The sequence below is a fragment of the Phacochoerus africanus genome, chromosome 8 (genome assembly GCF_016906955.1).
Source record: "Phacochoerus africanus isolate WHEZ1 chromosome 8, ROS_Pafr_v1, whole genome shotgun sequence".
NCBI lineage: Eukaryota > Metazoa > Chordata > Mammalia > Artiodactyla > Suidae > Phacochoerus > Phacochoerus africanus.
Window position 1 is genome coordinate 54,331,474 of NC_062551.1, and position 24,472 is coordinate 54,355,945.

General features: G+C 51.5%; 1 protein-coding gene across 7 annotated transcripts in view; it reads left to right on the plus strand.

The window, feature by feature from the left end:
- Positions 1-24,472, plus strand: part of TRPM4 (transient receptor potential cation channel subfamily M member 4) — a 37,796-nt gene extending 13,324 nt beyond the window's left edge. For 4 of the 7 annotated variants that reach the window (XM_047790792.1, XM_047790794.1, XM_047790795.1 and 1 more), the window contains 15 exons: positions 3,191-3,303; positions 4,087-4,419; positions 4,582-4,716; positions 10,269-10,398; positions 10,548-10,693; positions 11,636-11,748; positions 12,092-12,169; positions 14,900-15,331; positions 20,182-20,314; positions 20,458-20,632; positions 20,884-21,061; positions 22,795-22,988; positions 23,220-23,352; positions 23,511-23,634; positions 23,727-24,472. In XM_047790792.1, the coding sequence (XP_047646748.1) occupies positions 3,191-3,303; positions 4,087-4,419; positions 4,582-4,716; positions 10,269-10,398; positions 10,548-10,693; positions 11,636-11,748; positions 12,092-12,169; positions 14,900-15,331; positions 20,182-20,314; positions 20,458-20,632; positions 20,884-21,061; positions 22,795-22,988; positions 23,220-23,352; positions 23,511-23,634; positions 23,727-23,837 (2,528 nt within the window). In that variant the 3' untranslated portion in view covers positions 23,838-24,472. The remainder of the gene's footprint in view (positions 1-3,190; positions 3,304-4,086; positions 4,420-4,581; positions 4,717-10,268; positions 10,399-10,547; positions 10,694-11,635; positions 11,749-12,091; positions 12,170-14,899; positions 15,332-20,181; positions 20,315-20,457; positions 20,633-20,883; positions 21,062-22,794; positions 22,989-23,219; positions 23,353-23,510; positions 23,635-23,726) is intronic. The other 3 variants (XM_047790797.1, XM_047790798.1, XM_047790793.1) reach the window with 2 other exon arrangements.

Genomic DNA, 24,472 nt, shown 5'->3' on the forward strand with positions numbered 1-24,472 from the left:
ATCTGTGAGGGTGCAGGTTCAATACCTGGCCTCACTCAGTGGGTGGTGGATCTGGTGTTGCCGTGAGCTGTGGTGTAGGTCAAAGATGCAGCTTGGATCCCGCATTGCTGTGGTTGTGGCTGTAGGCTGGCAGCTGTAGCTCTGTAGGGAAAACACCCACTTAGTTAAGAACTCCCAAGAGGCATAGTGTCAATTTCCAGTGTGTTCTGAGCCCCAGGTCCCCACCCCATACAGCCACCATGTTCTGTGGTGTGGCAGAAGGACTTTTGACTTTGAAATCAGATAACATTGGAAAAAAAAAATTTTTTTTTTTCAGTTGCAAGCATGGCATCTGGAAGTTCTTGGGCCAGAGGTCGAATTGGAGCCGTAGCCGTGACCTATACCACAGTGGGGTCCTTAACCCAGTGGGCCGGGCCAGTGATAGCCCTCACCAGCTCAGAGACAACACTGGATCCTTAGCATGCTGCACCACAGCGGGAGCTCCGAAACTGCAATTTGAATACCAACTTGGCCCCCCTCTGCTATGTGACTTTGAGAGACTTTCCCTCTCTGGGCCATAGTTTCTCTCTCTGAAGACTAGAGATCCTACCTGGCAGGAGTGTTGTGAGCCTCGGAGGCGGTTGACAGGCAGTGCCTGGTCTTCTCGGGGAGCTAAGAAATAGGAGCGCTTCTTAGTATGATTCCATTTCTGGTGGGGACACATCCTTTAATAGAGGATGGTAGTCAGTGGGCAAATGTGATGCACTGTACGGAAGTTAACTCGCCAGCCTCCTGGGAGAAAACACAGCAGCCCTGTAAGATGTGGTTTGAGGGGGTGGCGGTGTAAGTCCATTGCCTGCAGAAATGCAAGCGGTCACCCCCAGCCGAGGAAACCGGAGGCGGCTGGATGGGCTCCGTGAGAGCAGAGCTGAAGGGATGGGGTTTCAGCAGGTGAGGAAGGAAGGGGAAAGAGGATGCGTGCTACCTAAGAGTCTAGGAACCGGAGTTTCCACTGTGGCTCTGTGGGTTATGAACCCAACTAGGATCCACGAGGATGTGGGTTCAATTCCTGGCCTTGCTCAGTGGGTTAAGGATCCTGTGTTGCCGTGAGCTGTGGTGTAGGTCACAGACGTGGCTCCATTCTGGCATTGCTGTGGCTGTGGCTGTGGCTGTGGGGTAGGTTGGTGGCTGCAGCTCCGACCAACCCCTAGCTTGGGAACCTCCATATGCTGTGGGTGCAGCCCTAATAAGACAAAAAAAAAAAAAGTTGGATGTAAGTTTAAGGGCCACTTGTTCTTCCTTGTTCCTTTTTTCTTTTTCGGCCGCCCCACGGCATATGGAGTTCCCAGGCCTGGAATCAGATCCTTTAACCCCCTGCGCTGGGCTGGGGATCGAACCTGCGTCTTGGCACTGCAGAGATGCTGCTGATCCCACTGGGCCACAGATGGAACTCCCTTTGTTGTGCTTTTGAATGACCTCCAGGATCTTCCAGAGTCCCTCTAATGTTTGGGCTTTTTCTGCTACTGTCTCCTCTTTCTTCTCACAAATACTCCCAAGTTGCAGGAAATCAGGCTAACTCAGATCTGCCCTCATATTCCATGTTTTCCTGCAGCCAGGCTTTTGCTCAGACTGCTCCTGCTGCCTTGCAGGTTCTTTTCTCAGCTTAGGAGCATGCCTGCCAAATCCTACCAGTCTTTCAAAAGCCCAACCTCAGTACTCACCCTCTGGGAGGCTCCCTGGATCTCTCCTACCTCTGCGACTGTAGCCTCCCCGGGTCCTAATCGCCTGCGAGGCCCATCTCCAAGGTCACCAGTCACTGAGGGCAGTTATGTGGTCCTGGGACATATTTCCCTGGAGTGAGATCCTTCAGGGCAGGGACTGTATATAATTTCTCTTTCATCCCTCTTACTGCCTGGCCCTTATTCTACCTCAGTAAGTGTTAAATGAATAAAAGGGTCCCTTTCCTTTTTGGGGGGCCTTTAAACCATGCCTGTCCCTGAGTTGAATGACTTTATGCTTGTAATAGCCTGACTTTCTTTCTTTCTTTCTTTCTTTCTTTTTTTCTTTTTCTTTCTTTCTTTCTTTTTTTTTTTTTTTTTACATTTCTAGGGTCGCTCCCGTGACACATGGAGATTCCCAGGCTAGGGGTCTAATTGGAGTTGTAGCCGCTGGCCTACACCACAGTCACAGCAATGCGGGACCCTAGCCACGTCTACAACCTACACCACAGTTCACGGCAACACTGGATCCTTAACCCACTGAGCGAGGCCAGTGATGGAACCCACAACCTCATAGTTCTTAGTCGGATTCGTTAACCACTGAGCCACGATGGGAATTCCTCTTTCATTTTTTTTGGCTACCCTGTGGCATGTGGAGGTCCCTGGCCAGGGAGGTCAGGGGGGCCAGGGATCATATCCAAGTTGTGCTTGTGACCTGTGCTGCAGCTGTGGCAATGTCAGACCTTTAACCCACTCTGCGCTGCCGCTGGGGATTGAACCTGCATTCTGGCGCTGCAGAGATGCCGAGCCCAGTGTGCCACAGAGGGAAATCCTAGCCTGGCTGCTTCTTTCTTTCTTTCTTTCTTTTTTTTTTTTTTGCTTTTTGGGGCTGCACCCATGGCATATAGAAGTTTCCAGGCTAGGGGTCGAATTGGAGATACAGCAGCCGACCTACACCACAGTCACAGCAATGCCGGATCCTCAACCCTCTGAGCGAGGCCAGGGATCAAACCAGCATCCTCAGGGTTCCTAGTTAGGATTGTTAACTACGGAGCCACAAAGGAAACTTCCCAGTCTGACTTTTTTTTTTTGTCTTTTTGCCATTTCTTGGGCCACTCCTGTGGTATATGGAGGTTCCCAGGCTAGGGGTCTAATTGGAGCTGTAGCCGCTGGCCTACACCACAGCCACAGCAACGCAGGATCCGAGCCGCATCTGCGACCCACACCACAGCTCACGGCAACGCCAGATCCTTAACCCACTGAGCAAGGGCAGGGATCAAACCTGCAACCTCATGGTTCCTAGTTGGATTCATTAACCGCTGAGCCACGACGGGAACTCCTAGTCTGACTTCTTAAAGACGGCAGATTCTTCCCAATAACGCTCCCCTTACACAGAGTTTGAATATCAGGCATCTCCAGTAGAAGCGATACAGCCATCAGATGTTCCCAGTTGCCCCCTGACCCCTTGTCCCCCCTCCCTTTCACCTCTGCAGCCTGTGGAAGCTCTGAAGCATCAGCTTACCTGGATGAGCTGCGTTTGGCTGTGGCTTGGAACCGTGTGGACATTGCCCAGAGTGAACTCTTCCGGGGGGACATCCAATGGCGGGTGAGGGGTTGGGGATCCCGACAAAAGGGGTACGTTCTTCTCCCTCCTCATGCCTCTGACATCCAGCTCTATCATCCATTACGGCTCATCCAGCCTTCTCTCGTGATCTCTCTCTCTCTCTCTCTCTTTTTTTTTTTTTTTGCTTTTCAGGGCCACTCCTGAGGCACATGGAGGTTCCCAGGCTAGGGGTCGAATCGGAGCTGCAGCTGCCGGCTACGGCCATAGCAACGTGGAATCCGTGCCGCGGCAACACTGGATCCTTAACCCACTGAGTGAGACCAGGGATGGAACCTGTAACCTCATGGTTACTAGTTGGATTCGTTTCTGCTAAGCCACTTACAGGAACTCCCAGCCATCCCCGATGTTCATCTGTTCCCATCTTGTTCCCATCCATCCATCCATCCACTCATCCATCCTTCCATCCATATACTTGTCCATTCACCTGCCCATCCTTCCGTCACTCACAGCTCTGTGCCTCCATCTCTCTCTCTTTCTCTCTTTTTTTTTTTTAGGGCCGCACGCACGGCATATGAAAATTCCCAGGCCAGGGGTTGGATCGGAGCTGTAGCTGCCAGCCTACACCACAGCCACAGCAATGCCGGATCCTTAACCCACTGAGTGAGGCCAGGGATCGAACCTGCATCCTCATGGATACTAGTCAGATTCGTTTCCACGGAGCCACGATAGGAACGCCCTCATCTCTTGGCCTTAACCTCTGACCTCTCCTGGCCATCTGTCTTGTCTCCGTGCTCATCTGTTCCCCATTCATCTCGCCCTTGCCAGTCCTTCCACCTGGAGGCCTCCCTCATGGACGCCCTCCTGAATGACCGGCCGGAATTCGTTCGCTTGCTCATCTCCCACGGCCTTAGCCTGGGCCACTTCTTGACCCCGACGCGCCTGGCCCAGCTCTACAGCGCAGTGCCCCCCAACTCGCTCATCCGCAGTCTTCTGGACCAGGTGTCCCACGGTGCAGGCACCAAAACCCCAGCCGTCAAACCTTCTGCGGAGCCACGACCTCCCAGGGTGGGGCAGGTGCTGCGGATGCTGCTGGGGAAGACGTGTGCGCCCACGTTCCCAGCCGGGGGCACCCATCGCGGTGAAGGCAGCCGGGAGAATGTAAGGAACCGGATGGGCGGGGGAGGCACAAAAGGACTGGGGGCGGGGCTGGGGACCCCGGCGTGTGACTGAAGGGGGGTTGGGGGGGCAGAGCTGATGTAGGGGCGGGGCCAGGCAGGGCGTGGGGCGGGGCCACCCCTCACCACGCCTTCCTCCCTGCAGTCACACCTGCTGTCGGACAAGGCTACCTCAGAACCCCGGCTGGAAGCCGTCCCCGGGCAGGCTCCCTGGAGCGACCTGCTCCTCTGGGCGCTGCTACTGAACAGAGCTCCGATGGCCGTGTACTTCTGGGAGATGGTAAGTGCTGACTTGGTCTCTGATTCTACTCTCTCCTACGTGCCAGTCCTTTATTTCTACCGACTCTGACGCCTGAAGAGCAAGATGCCCTGACAATGTCCCCTGACGCCCCCCGCCCCGCCCTCCATTCTTGATATATGACTCTGGGTGCTGCTTCCTCCCCCGTCCCCATTTCACGCTTTTCTTGTAACTTGCCTCTTCCGTTCATAATATATGTATTGGGCATTTCCCCTTGAACATACCTGTGCAACAATCTCATCCTTTCAAAATAGTCTCCTGGATGAGGAAGTCAGACGTTATATGCAGCTGATGGGGAGTCATTTCATCATACTTACACTTGCAATTTAGATGCATAATTGTAGTTGCAATGCAGAAGGGGGCAAAACTCGGACAAGAATACCAGGTAAGCAGATAAAGCTGCAGAGTTCCCTGGTGGCCTAGCGGTTAAGGACCTGACGTTGTCACTGTTGTGGTCCGGGTCACGGCTGTGGTGTGGGTTTGTTCTCTAGCTCAGGAACTTCTACACGCTGCAGGCACAGTGGCCAAACAAACAAACCAAATGACAACAACAAGCAAACACACGAAACAAAACAAAAAAGAAGGTAAAGCTAGGATCTTTCAGGCAGCCAAGATGAGGATGTGGACTAAAGCAGGTGGCACAGAGGGGTTGGGACACACGTGAGAAGTTAAAAAAAAGTCATGGTATTCAAATAGGATCAAAGATAAAGCCTCTCCCCCCCACCGGTGGCATATGGAAGTTCTGGAGCCAGGGATTGAACCCCTGCCACAGCAGTGACTCAAGCAGTGACAATGCTGGGTCCTTAATCTACTAGGCCACCAGGGAACTCCAACAGAGCTTATTATGTTTAACTGATGACCTGATGAGCTGAAAACAACCCAAGGCTGAAGGACTCTTGTCAAAATATTTCTATAACATAAATATATATATAATTATATATAATATATATAATACATACAATTATATATATATACAAATTTAAAGGGCCGTACCTACAGTATAGGGAGGTTCCTGGGCTGGGGGTCGAATCCAAGCTGCAGCTGCCAGCCTACGCCACAGCCGCAGCCTGTGGGATCTGAGCTGCTTCTGTGACCTACACTGCAGCTCACTGCAATGCCATGTGGTACCCAAGCCACATCTGTGAGCAACGCAGCAGCTTGTGGCAACGCCAGATCCTTACCCCAGTGAGCGAGGCCGGGGATCAAACCCGCATTGTCATGGATACTTGTCGGGTTCATGTCCTGCTAGCCACAATGGGAACGCCTATTTTTTTTTTTTTTTGAGATAAAAGTCATATAACATAAAGCTGAAGCATTTAACTCACTTAAAATGGTACAATTCAGTAGCCTCTAATACACTCGCAATGTTATGCAACCACCACCTCTATCTTAATCCTGTTTTGTTGCTGAATTATATTCCATTGTCTGGATAGACCACATTTTGTTTATCTGCTCATCAGTTGATGGGTATATGGGTTGTTTCTGCTTTAGGGCTATTGTGACTTAGCACCGCTGTCAATATTTGTTTATATACCAATATCTATTCAAGTCCTTTGCCCACTTTTTAAATTGGCTTGTTGATCCAAATTTTTTGTTGATGAATTTTAAGAATTCTTCATATGGCCTGCATATTAATCCCTATTAAAGTTTTTTTTTGGTATTTTTTTTCCTTTTTTGCCACACAGTCAGTGTGTGGGAATTCCTGGGCCAGGGTTTGAACCTACACTACACAGCAGCAGCCAGAGCCACAGCGGTGAGAATACAGGAGCCTCAACCTGCTAGACTATCAGAGAACTCCCTCGATCCCTTATTAGATATATGATCTGCAAACAGATTCTTCCTTTCTGTGGGTCGTTTTTTTCCTCTGTTGATAGCATCCTTTTATGGACAAAAGTTTTACATTTTGATGAAATCCAATTTGTCTATTTTTTCTTTGCTTATTCTTTTGGCATCGTATCGAAGAATGATTGCAAAATACAAGGTCATTAAGTTTATCCCTATATTTTATTCTAAGAGTAAGAGTTCTATAACTATTATATATAATTATATAATCCTACCTGTTCATCTTAGTGAGATTCCATACATATGAAGAGTCACTTCTGTCTTCCTGACTTTAAGATTCTTTGGGAGCTCCTGCTATGGCACACTGGGACTGGCGGCATCTTTGAAGCACTGGGATGTGGGTTCAATCCCCCCAGCCTAGCACAGTGGTTAAGGGTCTGGGGTTACCGCACTTGTGGCTTAGATTGAAACTGCAGCTTGAATCTGATCCCTGACCCAGGAGCTCCATATGCCTCAGGGCGGCCAACAATGAAAAAAAAAAAAGATTCTTTGTTTTTGGCTTTTGGCAATTTGATTATAATGTTTCTTAGTGTGGATTTTATTTTATTTTGTTTTATTTTTCAGTAAGGATCTTTTGAAACTTATTCTACTTAGACTTATTTCATCTTCTTGGATGTGTAGATTTATGTATTTCATCAGGTTTGGGACGTTTTAGTCTATTATATCTTCAAATATTCTTTCTGTCCCTCTTTCCCTGTCTTCTCCCTTTGGGACTCCCATTATGCATATATTGTAGGACTGATGGTGTCCCTCAGGTTTCTTAGGGTCTGTTGCTCTTTCTTCAATCTTTTTTCTTCATACTCCTCAAACTGGATAATTGCAATTGACTTATCTTCAAGTTTACAAGTTATTTCTTCTGCCTCTTCAAAGCTGCTGTTAAGCCTTTTAAATGAATTTTCATTTCAATTATTGTATTTTTCAGCTCCAGCATTTCTATTTGGTTCCTTTTTATAATTTCTTTTTCTTTATTTCTATGCTCTATTTCCTGAGACATCATTCTCCTGGCTTCCTTTGTTCATGATTTCTTTTAATTTTGGGGGGCATATTTAAGACAGTGGATTTAAAGTCTTTGTCTATGCAGTTCCTGCAGTGGCAAAAAGGGGTCAGTGGCTTCTCTGCAGTGCCCGAACACGGGTTTGATCCCCAGCCTGGTGTGGTGGGTTAAGGATCCAGCATTGCTGCAGTGGTGGCATAGGTTGCAACTGTGGCTTGGGTCTGATCCCTGGCCTGGGAACCCCCTATGCCAGCCAAAAGAAAAAAAAAGAAAAAATTCTTTGTCTAGTAAGCCCAGTGGCTGAGCTTCCTAGTTTCCTTTTTTCTTGTAAACCGGTCATACTTTCACGTTTCTTTGCAGGCTTTATAAATGTTTTTGTTGTTGAAAACTGGACATTTGGAATATTATGACAACTCTGGAAAGCAGCTCAATCCTTCCAGGGCTTGTTGCTGCTGCTTATTGTGAGTTGTTGTTTGTTTAGTGACTTTTCTCAGCTACTTTTGTAAAATTTGTGTTCTTTGTCATACATGGCCACCGAAGTCCTGTTTTCAGCTTAGTGGTTAGCTAGTACCGCAGCAGAGATGTCCTCAAATGACTGATTGAGGGAATAACACTCTCCAGCTTTTCAGATTGGCTCTTAGTTGGAGATGTTTATCAATACTTAGGCAGGCTCTTTACAGTGCTGCTTTAGCTTCTGCTTCCTGCTTTTGCTAAGCCTAATGGTCAGCCAGAGGTAAAAGCTTAGGGTTTCCTTTAGTCTTTTCTGAGCACACATCCAGTCTTAGGCATGTGCATGGCCTTCTAGATTCCTTAGTACATGTAGGAGGTTGTTTGTTTGTTTTTTTTTTGCCATGCCCACAGCAGCATGTGGAAGTTCCTGGGCCGGGGGTCAAACCCGAGCCACAGCAGTGACCTAAGCCTCTGCAGTGACAACCCTGGATTCTTAACCTGCTGTGCCAAAAAAGAACTTCCATGTAGGACTTTTTTTTTTCTTTTTTTTCTTTTTAGGGCCACACCCGCAGCATATGGAAGTTCCCAGGCTAGGGGTCAACTCAGAGCTGCAGCTACTGACCTACACCACAGCTCACGGCAATGCTGGATCCTTAACCCACTGAAAAAAAAAAGGGATCGAACCTGCATCCTCATGGATATTATTCGGGTTTATAACCTGCTGAGCCACAAGGGCGACTCCCCACGTAGGAGTTTTTTAAACCCCTTTTCCTCCCAAGTATCTCCTTCCTCCAACTACATCCCTCTTCTCTCCCAAGCTGTTCAGGATATCTGTTGCTTGCCTAGACTGTTATTCCTTGCCTCAGGTAGCTGAGCCTAATACATTTGTTTTTATTTTTTTTATTTTTTTGCCTTTTCTAGGGCCACTCCTGTGGCATATGCAGGTTCCCAGGCTAGGGGTCTAATTGGAGCTGTAGCCACCGGCCTACGCCACAGCTACAGCAATGCTGGATCCTTAACCCACTGAGCGAGTCCAGGGATGGAACCCGCAACCTCATGGTTCCTAATCAGATTCGTTAACCACCGTGCCACGGGAAATCCTACATTTATTTTTAAATACCTTCAAACACCACCTGGGAAGCCACTTCTGCTTTAGGGAAGCTCCAATTATAGCACAATAAAGGCCAACCTTTGAGCCGTCCCTTCAGGGAACGATCAGCTAGGTTTGTACACACAATAGCAATTATTTAAGAAGACGATCTGAGAGTTCTTGATGTTTGGCATAGGTCACAGCTGCAGCTGGGATTTGATCCCTGGCTGGGGAACTTCCATGTGCTGTGGGCACGGGCAAAAAGAAAAAAAAAAAAGTAGGCTCTGAATTGCTCCCTCTGATACCAAGAACCTGCAGCAGGAACATGGGCTGCTGCCTTCAAGGCAGCCACTGAGCTGGGGAATTGGCAATGGTAAGTGGGTGAGTTGAATGCCACAATGCTCTTCTACTAAAAGACAGCATTTTCTCTCTTCCTTAAGCGTTCTCCCATGTGTTGTAAATTTTATGTTAGATTCCAGAATTCTGAAAAAGTTGATTCCAACAGTTTTTGCCAGCTTACTTGTTGCTTTGTATGGAGGGTCGGAGTTTTTGTTGTGGTTTGAGACAGAGTCTTGAAGTTCTCTCCTCTGCCGTCTTAGGAGACATCTCCAACTGCTTCTTGGCCTCTCTGTAACCTCCCGATGTTGTTTTAACTCCAGCTAAGCCCCTGGTATCAGAACCACCTGACTTCTGACAGTTCCTGCTGATGTCGGGTTTCTTCCAGATCCACCTGCAAACATTGCTTTCTTCTTGGCCTCTGATGACTTGGTTAATTTCTTTCTTTCTTTTTTTGCTTTTTAGGGCCACACCTGTGGCACATGGAAGCTCCCAGGCAAGGGGTTGAATTGTAGCTACAGCTGCCGGCCTACACCACAACCACGGCAGTGTGGGCTCAGAGCTGAGTCTGTGACCTACACACAGCTCATGGCAATGCTGGATCCTTAACGCACTAATGGAGGCCAGGGGTCGAACCTGCAACCTTATGGTGACTAGTCGGATGCATTTCTGCCGCAACGGGAACTCCGACGTTGGTTAATTTCTCACGTGTGGCCCTGTCCCTTCCCTCGATCACAAGCTCGGCCCCCATCCTTGCACTCCTCCGGGAATCTCACTCTAAACGCAGACCCTACCTGTGACCCCCCACCTCTGTCTCTCCAGGGTTCCAATTCCGTGGCCTCAGCTCTTGGGGCCTGCTTGTTGCTCCGAGTGCTGGCTCGCCTGGAGACTGAGGCGGACGAGGCGGCAAAGAGGAAGGACCTGGCAGCCAAGTTTGAGGGGCTGGGTGTTGGTGCGTGGGGCATGGTGCCTGGGGGAGGGCCTGGGAGCCGCAGTGAAGGGGGTGTACAGCTCCCCTCTCCTTCCCCCTAACCCTGCTCCCCCCACCCTCCCTCCTCTTCCCTCCCATCCCCGCCCCACTCCTTTCGCTCTGGCACCCAGACCTTTTTGGCGAGTGCTACCGCAGCAGTGAGGACCGGGCCGCGCGCCTGCTCCTTCGGCGCTGCCCACTCTGGGGAGATGCCACCTGCCTCCAGCTTGCCACGCAGGCGGACGCCCGGGCCTTCTTCGCCCAGGATGGGGTACAGGTGAGCATCTGAGACACCAACATCCCAAACGGGTCTCAGGGGGACTCCAGTCTGTGGCCTTGACTGGCCCCTCCCTCCAGAGACCCCCCCCACTCCCCTGGAAAGTCTAAGCCCCCTGCAGGAAGGGTTGTTCTTCCCACGTGAAGCTCCACCTTCTGCAGCAAGAAAGCCAAGCTCCCCACAGCAAAGCCCACCCTCCTCAAAGGTTCCATTCCAGATCGGGGAATCCCTGGTGACTTTAGGAGGAAGCCCAGGCTCCCACAGAGGAGACCCATTTCCAGGTGTCATCAGTTAGAATGACGTCAGTGCAGTTAGCTGGTGTTCCGGGGTATAGACAAACCCTGGTTTAGGAGCTCCCACCCTTCCTATGGGAAATCCTTTCCTGCGGGAGGTCCCATTCGCCCCCACCGCCTCTCCCATCCTGCCAGTCCCGACATTTCGAAAACTCTCTCAGTCTCCTTCGTCTAAATGCGACAGGGACTTAAGAGAGCCTGACCCTCAGTACGAGACGTTCCGCTCACCCAGCCGTGCTGGGGTGATGTGGCTGGTACTTCAGATAATTGCCCAGAGTCCTTTGCTTTAAATGATGGTTAAAGTCAGGAGTTCCAGCTTTTGCCCCTTCCGAAACCTCCCCGTGCTCCATCCATGAAAAAGGGGAAAATTCTAGTACCTGTCCTCCTCCTGGGGGTGTGGCGAGGGTTCAGCGCTCTCGTCTGTGGAAAGCGCTCAGCTGGGGAGTCGGTATATTGTGTTAACAAATGTTGACTGTTTAACCTCTAAAATCTGAGACAGGTGACCCTTGCTTTTGACAACCCCCCCATAGTTCTGGCCCCTAGTGAGCCTTTGCCCTGGACTCTGGAGCCTTGGCCCCGTCCTTGCCTGGGGGCTTCAGGAGGGGGCTGTGGGGCGATTCAGGGCTCCTAATCCTGCCCCACTCCACAGTCTCTGCTGACACAGAAGTGGTGGGGGCACATGGACAGCACCACGCCCATCTGGGCCCTGGTTCTCACCTTCTTTTGCCCCCCACTCATCTACACCAACCTCATCACCTTCAGGTCAGTTCCTGGGGTGGGACTGGCAGGAGGTGGGGGCAGGAGTCAGCTTCTTCCTCCTGCTCCGCTCTGGCTGCCTTTCTCCTCCGTCTGCCCAGAGCTTCCCTGGCCTTTGGGGATCCTCTCCTTCCTCCAGCCTGGGGGCATGTTTGGGGAGGTGAGCTTTCGGGGTGCTCGCTGTGGTATCCTCAGCCTTCTGGCCATGGCTCTGGGGAAAGGTCCCTTTGGGGTGATGCCTTTCTTTCCCTGCAATGTCTCTGGGTGGCTGAGGGTGGGTCTCCGTCGAGCATTCCTCTCCCTGCCTCCGCTCCCTCTATTTTTCACTCTGTGGGTCCCTCCATGCCAGGAAGTCGGATGAGGAGCCCACGCAGAAGGACCTGGCGCTTGACGAGGACGGGGGCACCAATGGGGAAGGGCCTGTCGGGTGAGTGAAGCACCAGCCCTGTGCTGGGGGTGGGGAGGGGCACCCTTGGCGGCTCCAGGAGCCCCAGGTCCTGGGAGCAAGACCAGGGAGAAGTGCGGCTTCCAGAGAGGGTGGTTTCAGGAAGCCACCGAAAATTCCGAGGAGGTTTCCCAAAGGCCAAGCTCAAGGCTTGGTTCGAGGTGTGGTTCTGCCACCAAGGAGTTTTCACTGGAAATCAGTTTTCTTCATGCTGCCTGTGCATACTCCATATGCTACAGGGTGGCCAAAAATGCAAAAACAAACACACCCCTCCCAAATAAATAAATAAATAAATAAATAAATGTAACGGTTTGCATCCACAAAATGAATTTTATTTATTTTTTGTCTTTTTTTTTGCCTTTTCTTGGGCCGCTCCCACGGCACATGGAGGTTTCCAGGCTAGGGGTCCAATCGGAGCTTCAGACACCGACCTATGCCAGAGCCACAGCAACGCCGGACCCTTAACCCACTGAGCAAGGCCAGGGATCGAACCCGCAACCTCATGGTTCCTCGTCGGATTCGTTAACCACTGCGCCACGACGGGAACTCCCACAAAATGAATTTTAAAACATTGTCATCACTGCAGCAAGAAACCTTGAACCCACTAACAGTCACTCCCTACTCCTCCCTCCCCCACAGCCTCAGGCAGCCACTAATTTACTTTCTGTCCCTACACATTTGCCTCTTCTGGAAATTTTATATAAATGAGGTGGTACAGGATGTGGTCTTTTTTGACCGGCTTCGTTAACTTAGCGTCATATTTTCACAGTGACTCTGCTTCGTAGCATGTACCAGCGCTTTATTACCTTTTATTGCTGAATAATATTCCACTGTATGGATCTACCATGTTTTCTTTTTTCTTTCTTTCTTCCCCCCCCCCTTTTTCTTTCTTTTTAGGGCTGCAACCACAGCATATGGTGGCTCCCAGACTAGGGGTCAAATTGGACCTGCAGCTGCTGGCCTACGCCAGAGCCAGAGCCACGCCAGATCCGAGCCACGTCTGCGACATACACCACAGCTTGCGGCCAGGCCGGATCCTTAACCCGCTGATCAAGGCCAGGGATCGAACCCGCAACCTCATGGTTCCTAGTTGGATGCGTTTCCTCTGCGCCACGATGGGAACTCCACCACGTTTTCTTTATCTATTCAGTTGATGGACATGTGGGTTGTTTCCACTTGTGAGTTTTCTTTCTGCTTATTCATAAAGAGAGGATGCTTCTCCAAGCCAGTTTGTTTTTCCTCTTAGCTTTACTGAATTTATTGGAAGTAGTAGTATTCACGTTGCAGTTTCCGATTTGAGGTCAGAATTGAAGAGTTAGGAGTTCCCGTGGTGGTGCAGTGGTTAACGAATCCGACTAGGAACCATGAGGTTGCGGGTTCGATCCCTGCCTTGCTCAGTGGGTTAATGATCCGGTGTTGCCGTGAGCTGTGGTGTAGGTTGCAGATGCGGCTCGGATCCCGAGTTGCTGTGGCTCTGGCGCAGGCTGGTGGCTACAGCTCCGATTGGACCCCTAGCCTGGGAACCTCCATATGCCGCGGGAGCGGCCCAAGAAATAGCAAAAAGACCAAAAAAAAAAAAAAAAGAATTGAAGAGTTAGGATAAAACTGAGACAGAGGCTTAGAGCTTAGAGGAGATAGGAGTCAGAGATATGAGTGGACCAAGAAAGTTAGAATTCAGAAGCCAAAGATGACTGTGTGTTTGGAGATCAGCTACAGGGAAAGGACGGTTATCCGGCTGGATATTCTGATAGCAGAATGTGTGGGTTAATATGCAGGGATGGAGTTGTCAGACCTGGGGAATCAAGGCCATGAGGGTGAGGGAGTCAGAGATCATCTTTGAGGGCCCGAGGCTGGGTGGACGGTCCCAGGTCCGACCAAGAGATTCAGAAGTTGTAAAAGTGAAAGAAGCCAAAAGCGACACAAGAGTCAGAGCTCAGCCCAGGGACCAGAGGGCAGAAGGATGGAAGTCGTCAGAGGTGGAAGGTCAGCAGTCTTGACAGCGGATTTCCGATTTCGGAGGTCAGAAGTTAAATACAGGGGTCAAAAGTCAAGAAAATGAGAGTTCCTGTTGTGGCACAGCGGAAACACACCTGACTTGAATCCGTGAGATGCAGGTTCCGTCCTTGGCCTTGCTCAGTGGATTGAGGACCCGGTGTTGCTGCGCAAGCTGTGGTATAGGTCCCAGACGCAGCTTGGATCATCCTGCGTTGCTGTGTCTGTGGTGTAGGCCAGCAGCTGTAATTCTGATTTGACCTCCGGCCTGGGAACTTTCCTATGCAGTGAGAACGGCCCTAAAAACCAAAAAAAAAAAAAAAGTCAAGGAGATGGCAGACATCACTTAGTTTCAGGTCAAGCAGGGTCAGACATGATGGAGGATGAGGAGAATGTGAAAAGGTTTGAGGCGGGGCGTTCCAGTCATGGCTTAGCAGTTAATGAACGTGCCTGGCATCCATGAGGACACAGGTTCGATCCCTGGCCTTGCTCAGTGGGTTGAGGATCCGGTGTTGCCACGAGCTGTGGTGTAGGTTGCAGATGTGGCTCGGATCCTGAGTTGATGTGGCTGTGGTGTGGGCCGGGGGCTATAGCCCTGATTGGACCCCTAGCCTGGGAACCTCCATATGCTGCAGGGGCGGCCCTAGAAAGACAAAAAAAAAAAAAAAAGGTTAGAGGTGGGATAGTGGTGAAGGTTAAGTCCATTCTTCTCTCCCCCAGGCCAGCAGACCCACCTGAGAAGATGCCCTTGGGGATGCTGAGGCGGCCCAACCACAGGAGCTGCTGTGGGGGGTGCCCCCCGCGCCTGCGCCGCTGGCCCCAGTTCTGGGGGGCGCCGGTGACGGCCTTCATGGGCAACGTGGTCAGCTACCTCCTCTTCCTGCTGCTCTTCGCCCGCGTGCTGCTCATCGACTTCCAGCCCGAGCCTCCCGGCGCCCTGGAGCTGCTGCTCTACTTCTGGGCCTTCACGCTGCTGTGTGAGGAGTTCCGCCAGAGCCTGAGCAGCGGCTGGAGCAGCCTAGCCTTGGGGGGCTCCGGGACAGACTCCCACCAGGCCCCGCTGCACCGCCGCCTGCACCTCTACCTCTCCGACACCTGGAACCAGTGCGACCTGGTGGCCCTCACCTGCTTCCTGCTGGGCGTGGGCTGCCGGTGAGTGTCCCTGCGACCTCCCACTCCCGCCCACGGCAACCCCCGACTCTTCCTTCCTGACCCGGCTGGGCGTGGGGACAAGAGGGCTCTGCCCTCGTGGCTTTTCTGGGGCCGGCAGCCGCTAAGCCCCACTCGGCTTATTGTCTTTTTTTCATTGAAGTACAGCTGAGGTACACTATTATAGGGGTCCAATCTAGTGATTGACAATTTTAAAACAACCCTGGTTATTCTTAAGAAACAAACAGAAATACCTTCTTTTTTTTTTTTTTTGGTCTTTTTGCCTTTTCTAGGACCTTACCCTCAGCATATGGAGGTTCCCAGGCTAGGGGTCAGATCGGATCAGAGCTGTAGCCGCCGGCCTACACCAGAGCCACAGCAATGTGGGATCCGAGCTGTGTCTGTGACCTACACCACAGCTCACAGCAACACTGGATCCTTCACCCGCTGAGCAAGGCCAGGGATCGAACCCACAACCTCATGGTTTCTAGTCGGATTCGTTAACCACTATGCCAAGATGGGAACTCCCAGAAATACCTTCTTTAAAAAAAGAATCTTGGAGTTCCTTTCCTGGCACAGCGGTAACGAACCCGACTAGGTTCCACGAGGACACGGGTTCGATCCATGGTCTCGCTCAATGGGTTAAGAATCCAGCGTTGCTGTGAGCTGTGGTGTAGGTCGCAGACGCAGCTTGGATCCTGCTTGACTGTGGCTGTGGCTAGGCTGGGCTGGTGTTTGCAGCTCCGATTGGACCCCTAGCCTGGGAATTTCCATATAAGGCAGGTGCAGCCCTAAAAACCAAAACAAAAACCAAAAAACAAAACAAAACAAAAAACCCTGGCGGTCCCATTGTTGCTCAGTGGGTTAAGAATCTAAGATCCACGAGGATGCAGGTTCGATCCCTGGCTCCACTCAGTGGGTTAAGGATCTGGCATTGCAAGAGCTTGTGGTGTAGGTCACAGATGTGGCTCAGATCCGTCGTTGCTGTGACTGTGCTGTAGGCCAGCAGCTGTAGCTCCGATTGCACCCATAGCTTGGGAACCTCCATGTGCCAAAGGTGTGGACCAAAAAAGCAAAAGTCCTTTCTTGATTGAAAGTACCGCATGAAGGTAGTCTAAGCAGTGTGCTCATGGTTGGTGTCTGGCTCCTAGGGCAGGTGGGATAAGGTGAGAACCCCACTGCTCTGCTCTTTATTCTAGATCTACAGGATGTTTCTGCAGCCCCCAGCCTGGCCCAGCTGCCAGACACCAGGCCGCACACTGGGTGCCACCCTCACCTCATCCCTCCTCTTCATCCACAGCCTGTGGTCCCAGGTCCAGACCTCCTGGCCCCTCACTCTCCGTGTCCCATCCCCGTCTCCACCTCCACGGCTGCTTCTCCCACCCCCAGCCAGAACCTTGCCACAGCCGCCTGGACTCCACTCTCTTCCCTCCCGCCCGTCCCCCACAGGGGGTTTTTTCATGCCCAAATCTGGTCTGTCCTTCTCTTCCTCTTGGGGCTCCCCAGAGCCCCTGGACAGAGCCCCAGGCCCTAGATCTGGTCTGGGTCAACCGTTCGCTGCAGGGCTGCCTCCTGATGTCTGTCTCTTTTCTTCATCTACACTCTGGGCTCTCTGAGAGCTACTTGCAGTTCCTTCATCACAAGACAGTGGCTTTGGACTTCCCATGGCGCAGTGGTTAATGAATCCAACTAGAAACCATGAGGTTGCGGGTTCGATCCCCGGCCTTGCTCAGCGGGTTAAGGATCCGGCGTTACCGTGAGCTGTGATGTGGGTCACAAACGTGGCTTGGATCCCGAGTTGCTGTGGCTCTGGCGTAGGCCGGCGGCTACAACTCCGATCTGACCCCTAGCCTGCGAACCTCCATATGCCGTGGGAGCCACCCTAGAAAAGGCAAAAAGACAAAAAACAAAAAACAAAAAACAAAACAAGACAGTGGCTTTGACTTTGATCCTCGGTATTTGAATCTGCGTAATTATAAAATTGTAATCAGGGGAGTTCCCGTTGTGGCGCAGCAGAAACAAATCTTGACTATTATCCATGAGAATGCAGGTTTGATCCCTGGCCTCACTCGATGGGTTAAGGATCCAGCGCTGCTATGAGCTGTGGTGTGGGTCACAGACACAGCTCAGATCCCATGTTGCTGTGGCTGTGGTGTAGGCCGGCAGTTGCAGCTCCAATTTGACCCCTAGCCTGGGAACTTCCATACGTTGTGGGTGCGGCCCTAAAAAGCAAATAATAATGATGATAAAGTGCAAAAAAATTAAAATAAAATAATATTGTAATCAGAATTTTACCAGTACTAATGAATTCTTCTTCTTTTTTTCTTTTTTCTTTTGCCACACCTGAGGCATGTGGAAGTTCCCAGGGCCAGGGATTGAACCCATGACATAGTTGCAGCCTGCACTACAGCTGTGGTGGCACCAGGTCCTTAACTATGTGCTACAAGCGAACCTCCACACATTCTTACCAAGGAAGTATTTTAGTTTATTTTAAACTTCCTTGATCAATTTTATATTGCGGGGCAGTGAAATTAGCTTCAGCTATTTTCTTTTTCAGTTTCTGACACTGGAGTTCTCATCGTGGCTCAGCAGTAACTGACTAGGTTCCATGTGAACACGGGTTCGATCCCTGGCCTCGCTCGGTGGGTTAAGGATCCGATGTTGCTGTGAGCTGTGGTGTAGGTCTCAGATAGGCTCAGAGCTGGCATTGCTGTGGCTGTGGTGTAAGTTGGCGGCTGTAGCTCCAATTCAACCCCTAGCCTGGGAACTTCCAAATGCTGAGGGTGCAGCCCTAAAAAGACAAAAAAAAAAAAAAAAGTTTCTGAAATTATTTCAACTAGGTTAATTATGATTCAGGTTAAGTTTTACAACAAATATTTGGCCCATCATTTGTGGTTTTGTCCATATCAGATTTTCCAAAGTCTAGGATCTGTGTTTGTGAATTTTACTTTGTGGCTTTTCTTTCATGCCCAGTGCTCCTGGGTCAAATTTCTTAGTTTTAAATTTCATCAGGGAGGCCTGAGTGTTTTGCCAAATTTTTACTCTGTAAAACTTGGGCTCTTTCTGCTTATTTATAAAAAACAAATTGTGAAGAATTACCCTCAGAAATTTGCATTGCTCAGACTGGGCTATATAATATTAATTCATTTCTTGCCAGTCCCTCCTGGATGGGCCTTTCAATTGTTTCTCATTGTTTATGATTCCAAATTAATAAAGTTTACATCCATTCATAAAGTTTAACCCTGGTAGCCTAGTGGTTAAAGATCCAGCATTGTCACTGCTGTGACTCCAGCCCCTGCTGTTGTGAGTTTGATCCCTGGCCTGGTAACTTCCGCATGCCTCGGGTGTGGCCAAAAAAAAAAGTTTACATTCGAGATGTATACTTTGTGGGTCAAAAGGTATATGTATTCTTGATGTGGACTGGTTTCCTTGTAAAATACCTTCTGTCCACACACCTACCAGCCAGGTAAGACAACACCCTCTTAAGAACATGCTTCACAATAGCTGATATTTTGAATCTTTAAAATGTTGTAGCTCTCATTTTCACCTTTACATGTTTTGCCAATCTTACGGGTAAAAATGACTTCTCCTTGTTTTAATTTATGCATCCCTGACTCCTAGTTGGGTAAGTTGGGCATCTTTTATATCTAATGGCCACATGTCCTCTGTCAACTGTCTTTTCATATCCTTTGCCCCAGTTTTTTGTTTGCTTTGTTTTTCTGGCCATCCCACGGCATATTCCTGGGCCGGGGATTGAATCTGAACCTCAGCTGTGACCTATGCCGCGTCTAAGACAGTGGCAACACCTGATCCTTAACCCACTGCGCTGGGCTGTGCCTGTGCCCCAGGGCTCCAGTGCCAATCCGTTGTGCCACATCGGGAACTCCTGCCCCAGTGTTTGGTGTGTGTGTGTGTGTTTTCTAGGGCCGCACCCCAGGCTAGGGGTCTAATCGGAGCTGTAGCCTATGCCAGAGCCACAGCAACGCAGGATCCGAGCTGATCTGTGACCCACACCACAGCTCACGGCAGCCCTGGATCCTTAACCCACTGAGCGAGGCCAGGGATCAAACCCACCACCTCATGGTTCCTAGTCGGATTCGTTAACCACTGAGCCATGACGGGAACTCCGTTTTGTCTCTTTAGGTCAGCACCCATGGCATATGGAGGTGCCAGGCTAGGGGTTGAATCAGAGCTGTAACTGCCGGTCTACACCACAGCCAGCAACACAGGATCTGATCTGCATCTGTGATCTACACCACAGCTCATGGCAATGCCCAGTCCTCAACCCACTGAGAGAGGCCAGGGATTAAACCTGAGTCCTCATGGCTGCTAGTCAGATTTGTTTCTGCTGAGCCACGACGGGAACTCCCCCAGTTTTTAATTTACTGTGTTCATTGATCTCTTGCATGCATATATATTTTCGGTGGGCCATTTGACCTACCTCTGTGAATTCTGGGTTGTTGTCCATTATCTGCTTTCCTCCTAGGTCGTTTGTCTTCTGCTGATTGGTTTGCTGGAACTCTGTGCATTTTGCCTTTTATAGGTTGGACAGATATTTCCACAGTTTTCCCAACTTGATTGCTGCAGGGACCTCCCAGCTTTCTGCTAAGGCCATCATTCATCCAGCCATTATTTAATGGGTGCCAGCGCCCTGCGTGGCGCAGCTTGGCAATGTCACCGTCACTGTGCCAAATTTCAAATCTGAGTGAATGCCAGGGGAATCGGAGGGTCTCAGTTCTGGCCCTGGGGAGGCCACATCCTCGCTTTAAGCCTGGTGTTGGGAAGACTCGGGGTTTTCCTTTGCACCCTGTAACCTCTGAGTCTGTAACCTACCCTGTCTCCTCACACCACAGGCTGACCTCGGGCCTGTATGACCTGGGCCGCTCTGTCCTCTGCCTCGACTTCATGATCTTCACGCTGAGGCTGCTGCACATCTTCACCGTCAATAAGCAGCTGGGGCCCAAGATCGTCATCGTGAGCAAGATGGTGAGGAGTGGGCGGGGCCGGAGGAGGGAAGGGGTGGAGCCAGGGAGGTATCTTGGAAGCACAGGGGCTCAAAGTCAGGGATGGCCGCGGGGCTTTGGGGGCAGGGGCGGGGCCAGACTTGGTCTCATCGTCCCCGTCTGCAGATGAAGGACGTGTTCTTCTTCCTCTTCTTCCTTGGCGTGTGGCTGATGGCCTACGGGGTGGCCACGGAGGGGCTCCTTCGGCCCCAGGACCGTAGTCTCCCTAGCATCCTGCGCCGCGTCTTCTACCGGCCCTACCTGCAAATCTTTGGGCAGATCCCCCAGGAGGACATGGATGGTGAGAGGGGATGAGAGTGCCTGACACCCTCCCTCTGAGGACCCCCTCCCGTCCCTCACCGGCCCCCCGCCTTCGTTCCCCCTCTCTGAGTCTCTGACTCTTCCTCTGTCTCCTTGCGTCTCGGTACTCTTCCCTTTCTGGGAATCTGTCTCCCTCGCTCCCTGTCTTTGCTCTCCCGCACCCCCCTGGATTTCTGACTTCCTTAAGGTCTAGGTCTCTCTGGCTCCATCTCTGAGTATCTCCCTTCACAGTGGCCCTCATGGAGCATGTCAACTGTTCAAGTGAGCCGGGCTTCTGGGCGCGCCCAGCGGGAGCCCAGGCGGGCTCCTGCGTCTCACTTTACGCCAACTGGCTGGTAGTGCTCCTCCTGGTCATCTTCCTGCTGGTGGCCAACATCCTGCTGCTCAATTTGCTCATCGCGATGTTCAGGTGAGTCCCCACTTCCTTCTGATCTGACCTCACCCAGCATGACCCTTGACCCCTGCATGACTTTTGAACCCAGCATGATTCTTGACCCCCGTTCTAAGCAATTCTAGTTTTAGTTTCTGAACTCTGACTCAAATCTTTTTTTTTTTTTTTTGGCTTTTCTAGGGCCACACCCAAGGCATATGGAGGTTCCCAGGCTAGGGGTCTAATTGGACCTGCAGCTGCTGGCTGCAGATCTGAGCCACGTCTGTGACCTACACCACAGCTCACAGCCACGCCAGATCCTTAACTCACTGAGCGAGGCCAGGAATCGAACCTGCGTCCTCATGGGTGCTAGTCAGAGTCGTTAACCACTGAGCCAAGCAGGAAGTCTTCTGATTCAAATCTAATGCTGGCTTGTCCCCAAATCCAGCCAAAGTCTGCTCCTGACCTGGACTTTGGAATCTTCTCTCTGAGCCCCGTTAGAATATTTTAATTTCTTTTTATTGTGGCAAAATAAATGTAACATAAAGACTGCCTTTGTGTGTATGTGTATGTGTGTGTGTGTGTGTGTGTGTGTGTGTGTGTGTGTGTGTGTGTGTCTTTTTAGGGCCACACTCCTGGCATATGGAAGTTTCCAGGCTAGGGGTCGAATCAGAGCTACAGCTGCCGGCCTACACCACAGCCACAGCCACAGCAACTCAGGATCCAAGCTGCATCTTCGACCTACACCACAGTTCATGGCAACGCCAGATCCTCAACCCACTGAGTGAGGCCAGGGATCAAACCCGCAACCTCATGGTTCCTAGTTGGATTCATTTCTGCTGCGCCACAATGGGAACTTCCTGGCATACAATTATCGATAGTATTCTCTTATAATCCCTTTTATTTCTATAATGTTGATAGCAATGTCCCCATTTTCATTTCTTTTTTTTTTGTCTTTTTTGCTATTTCTTGGGCTGCTCCTGCGGCATATGGAGGTTCCCAGGCTAGGGGTCAAATCGGAGTTGTAGCCACTAGCCTACGCCAGAGCCACAGCAACACAAGATCCGAGCCACGTCTGCAACCTACACCACAGCTCAACGCCGGATCGTTAACCTACTGAGCAAGGGCAGGGACCGAACCCGCAACCTCATGGTTCCTAGTCGGATTCGTTAACCACTGCGCCACGACGGGAACTCCCCCATTTTCATTTCTGATTTTAGTTATTGGTGTCCAGGCTGACTTTTTTTTTGTCTTTTGTCTTTTTTTGTTGTTGTTGTTGTTGTTGTTGTTGTTGCTATTTCTTGGGCCGCTCCCACGGCATATGGAGGTTCCCAGGCTAGGGGTTCAATCGGAGCTGCAGCCATCGGCCTACACCAGAGCCACAGCAACGCGGGATCCGAGCCGCGTCTGCAACGTACACCACAGCTCACGGCAACGCCGGATCGTTATCCCACTGAGCAAGGGCAGGGATCGAACCCGCAACCTCATGGTTCCTAGTCGGATTCGTTAACCACTGCGCCACGACGGGAACTCCCAGGCTGACTTTTGAACCGATTCCAACCTCTACCTTAATTCATGACAGCTTTCCCAACTTGACATCTGACCCTGGACCCTCCTAACCCAACTACTGATTAGATCCTGTACTAACCACTGACTGTATGAATCCTGAGATCCACCTGCCGCCTTGGACTTCAAACAGCCGTTGCCTTACAGCTAACCCTGATCCTGGGTTTCTGAAGGGGCTTTGACCTCCTGACCTCTGGTCTCCACAGCCACACCTTCGGCAAAGTTCAGGGCAACAGCGACCTCTACTGGAAGGCGCAGCGGTACAGCCTCATCCGAGAATTTCACTCTAGGCCCGCGCTGGCCCCGCCCCTCATCGTCATCTCGCACGTGCGCTCCCTCATCCGTCGACTGCGAAGGCGCTGGGCCCGCTTGCCATCTTCCCCAGACTCCGAGCATTTTCGTGAGAGTCGGGCTTGGCCCTAAAGAAACCCAGGGAGTGGGACCTGGAGAAAGAGAAGGGCATGCATAGGAGGGGGACGGCCAGGACCACTGCGGGGCGTGGGGTGTTAGCGAGGCGTGCTCTGGGAGATCACAAATGCTACTGAGTGTTGGGTGGGGTAGCTGGGTCTGGGAGCAGGCGTGGCCCGAGGACCAGCGGGCCCTTTGACGCCATCCTGACTTCACCACCCAGGGGTCATCCTCTCGAAGGAAGCGGAACGGAGGCTGTTGACCTGGGAGTCAGTGCAAAAGGAGAATTTCCTGCTGGCCTGTGCTCGGGACAATCGGGACAGCGACTCGGAACGTCTGAAGCGCACGTCCCAGAAGTGAGGGCGGGGCCTGCGTGTGGGTGGGGCTTCTGGCCTCAGGGGCGGATCCCATGATTTAGGACCTGTAAAGACCCAGGCTAGAGGCGGAGCCTGAGGGGGTAGGGTCCTGGAAGGCTGGGGAGGACAGCTGAGTTCCAGGGGCTGCGTCCTCCAAGGTGGGCGGAGCTGTTAGGCTGCTGCGCAGACCTGAACCTTTGGATCCCCAGGGTGGACACAGCGCTGAAGCAGCTGAGACAAATCCGCGAGTATGAGCAGCGCCTGAAAGGGCTGGAACAGGAGGTGAGGATCCCGGGCCACGCCAGGGGAGTATGGCTGGAGGGAGGGGCAGTAGGGTTCGGTGTAGCGCCCTGATGTCCCCCCTTGCTCTCCAGGTCCAGCACTGTAGCCGCGTCCTGGGCTGGGTCGCTGAGGCCCTGAGCCGCTCTGCGTTGCTTCCCCCAGGAGGACCGCCGCCCCCAAGCCCGTCTGGGCCCAAAGATTAGTGTGTAGGGTCTACCTGCCTGTATTTGCAGCCTCTGTCACTCCTTACGTCTGTTTCCCTGCTTTCCGGGCCTCTGTTCCTGTATCTGATTGTTTTAATCTTTTACTGCCCTTCCTTTGTTCCTGGTTCCCTCCGGGTCTCCTTTGGGCTTTTTGTGCGTCTTTCTTATTGCTAGTGTCTAATTTTTTCTGTTCTCCCCTCCATGCCCACGACCTGTTCTGTCTTCCCTCAGACTGAACTCTGCTGGGGGACCTCAAGGAGTAGCAGCCATTGGGAGTTTTGCTCCCAGAATAAGGCCTAGCTGGTCTGTGACCCCTGCACCTGGCTAGAAGGTCCCTAACCCCTGTACCTGGCAACCTTGTCCTTTGGTGAACCCCATGGCTCTGGACCACCACTTTGGCCGATACTCTCAGGATCACTGCAGGGAGTGTCATCCGTGCAAACCACAGCAGGCCCGGCTTCTCCCAGAACCGGCCCCACTCTGGGTGGATTAGCCTCTGGAGCCCAGGCCTTGCCTCTCTGAAGGCTGTATCGCAGCCCACCGGGCTGGAGAAGGCCGCGGGGTCGTCAAGGTATAGAAACCACAGAGCCCACTCGCTGTTCCCCACACTGGGGAAATAAAGCCCTTTGAGAAGA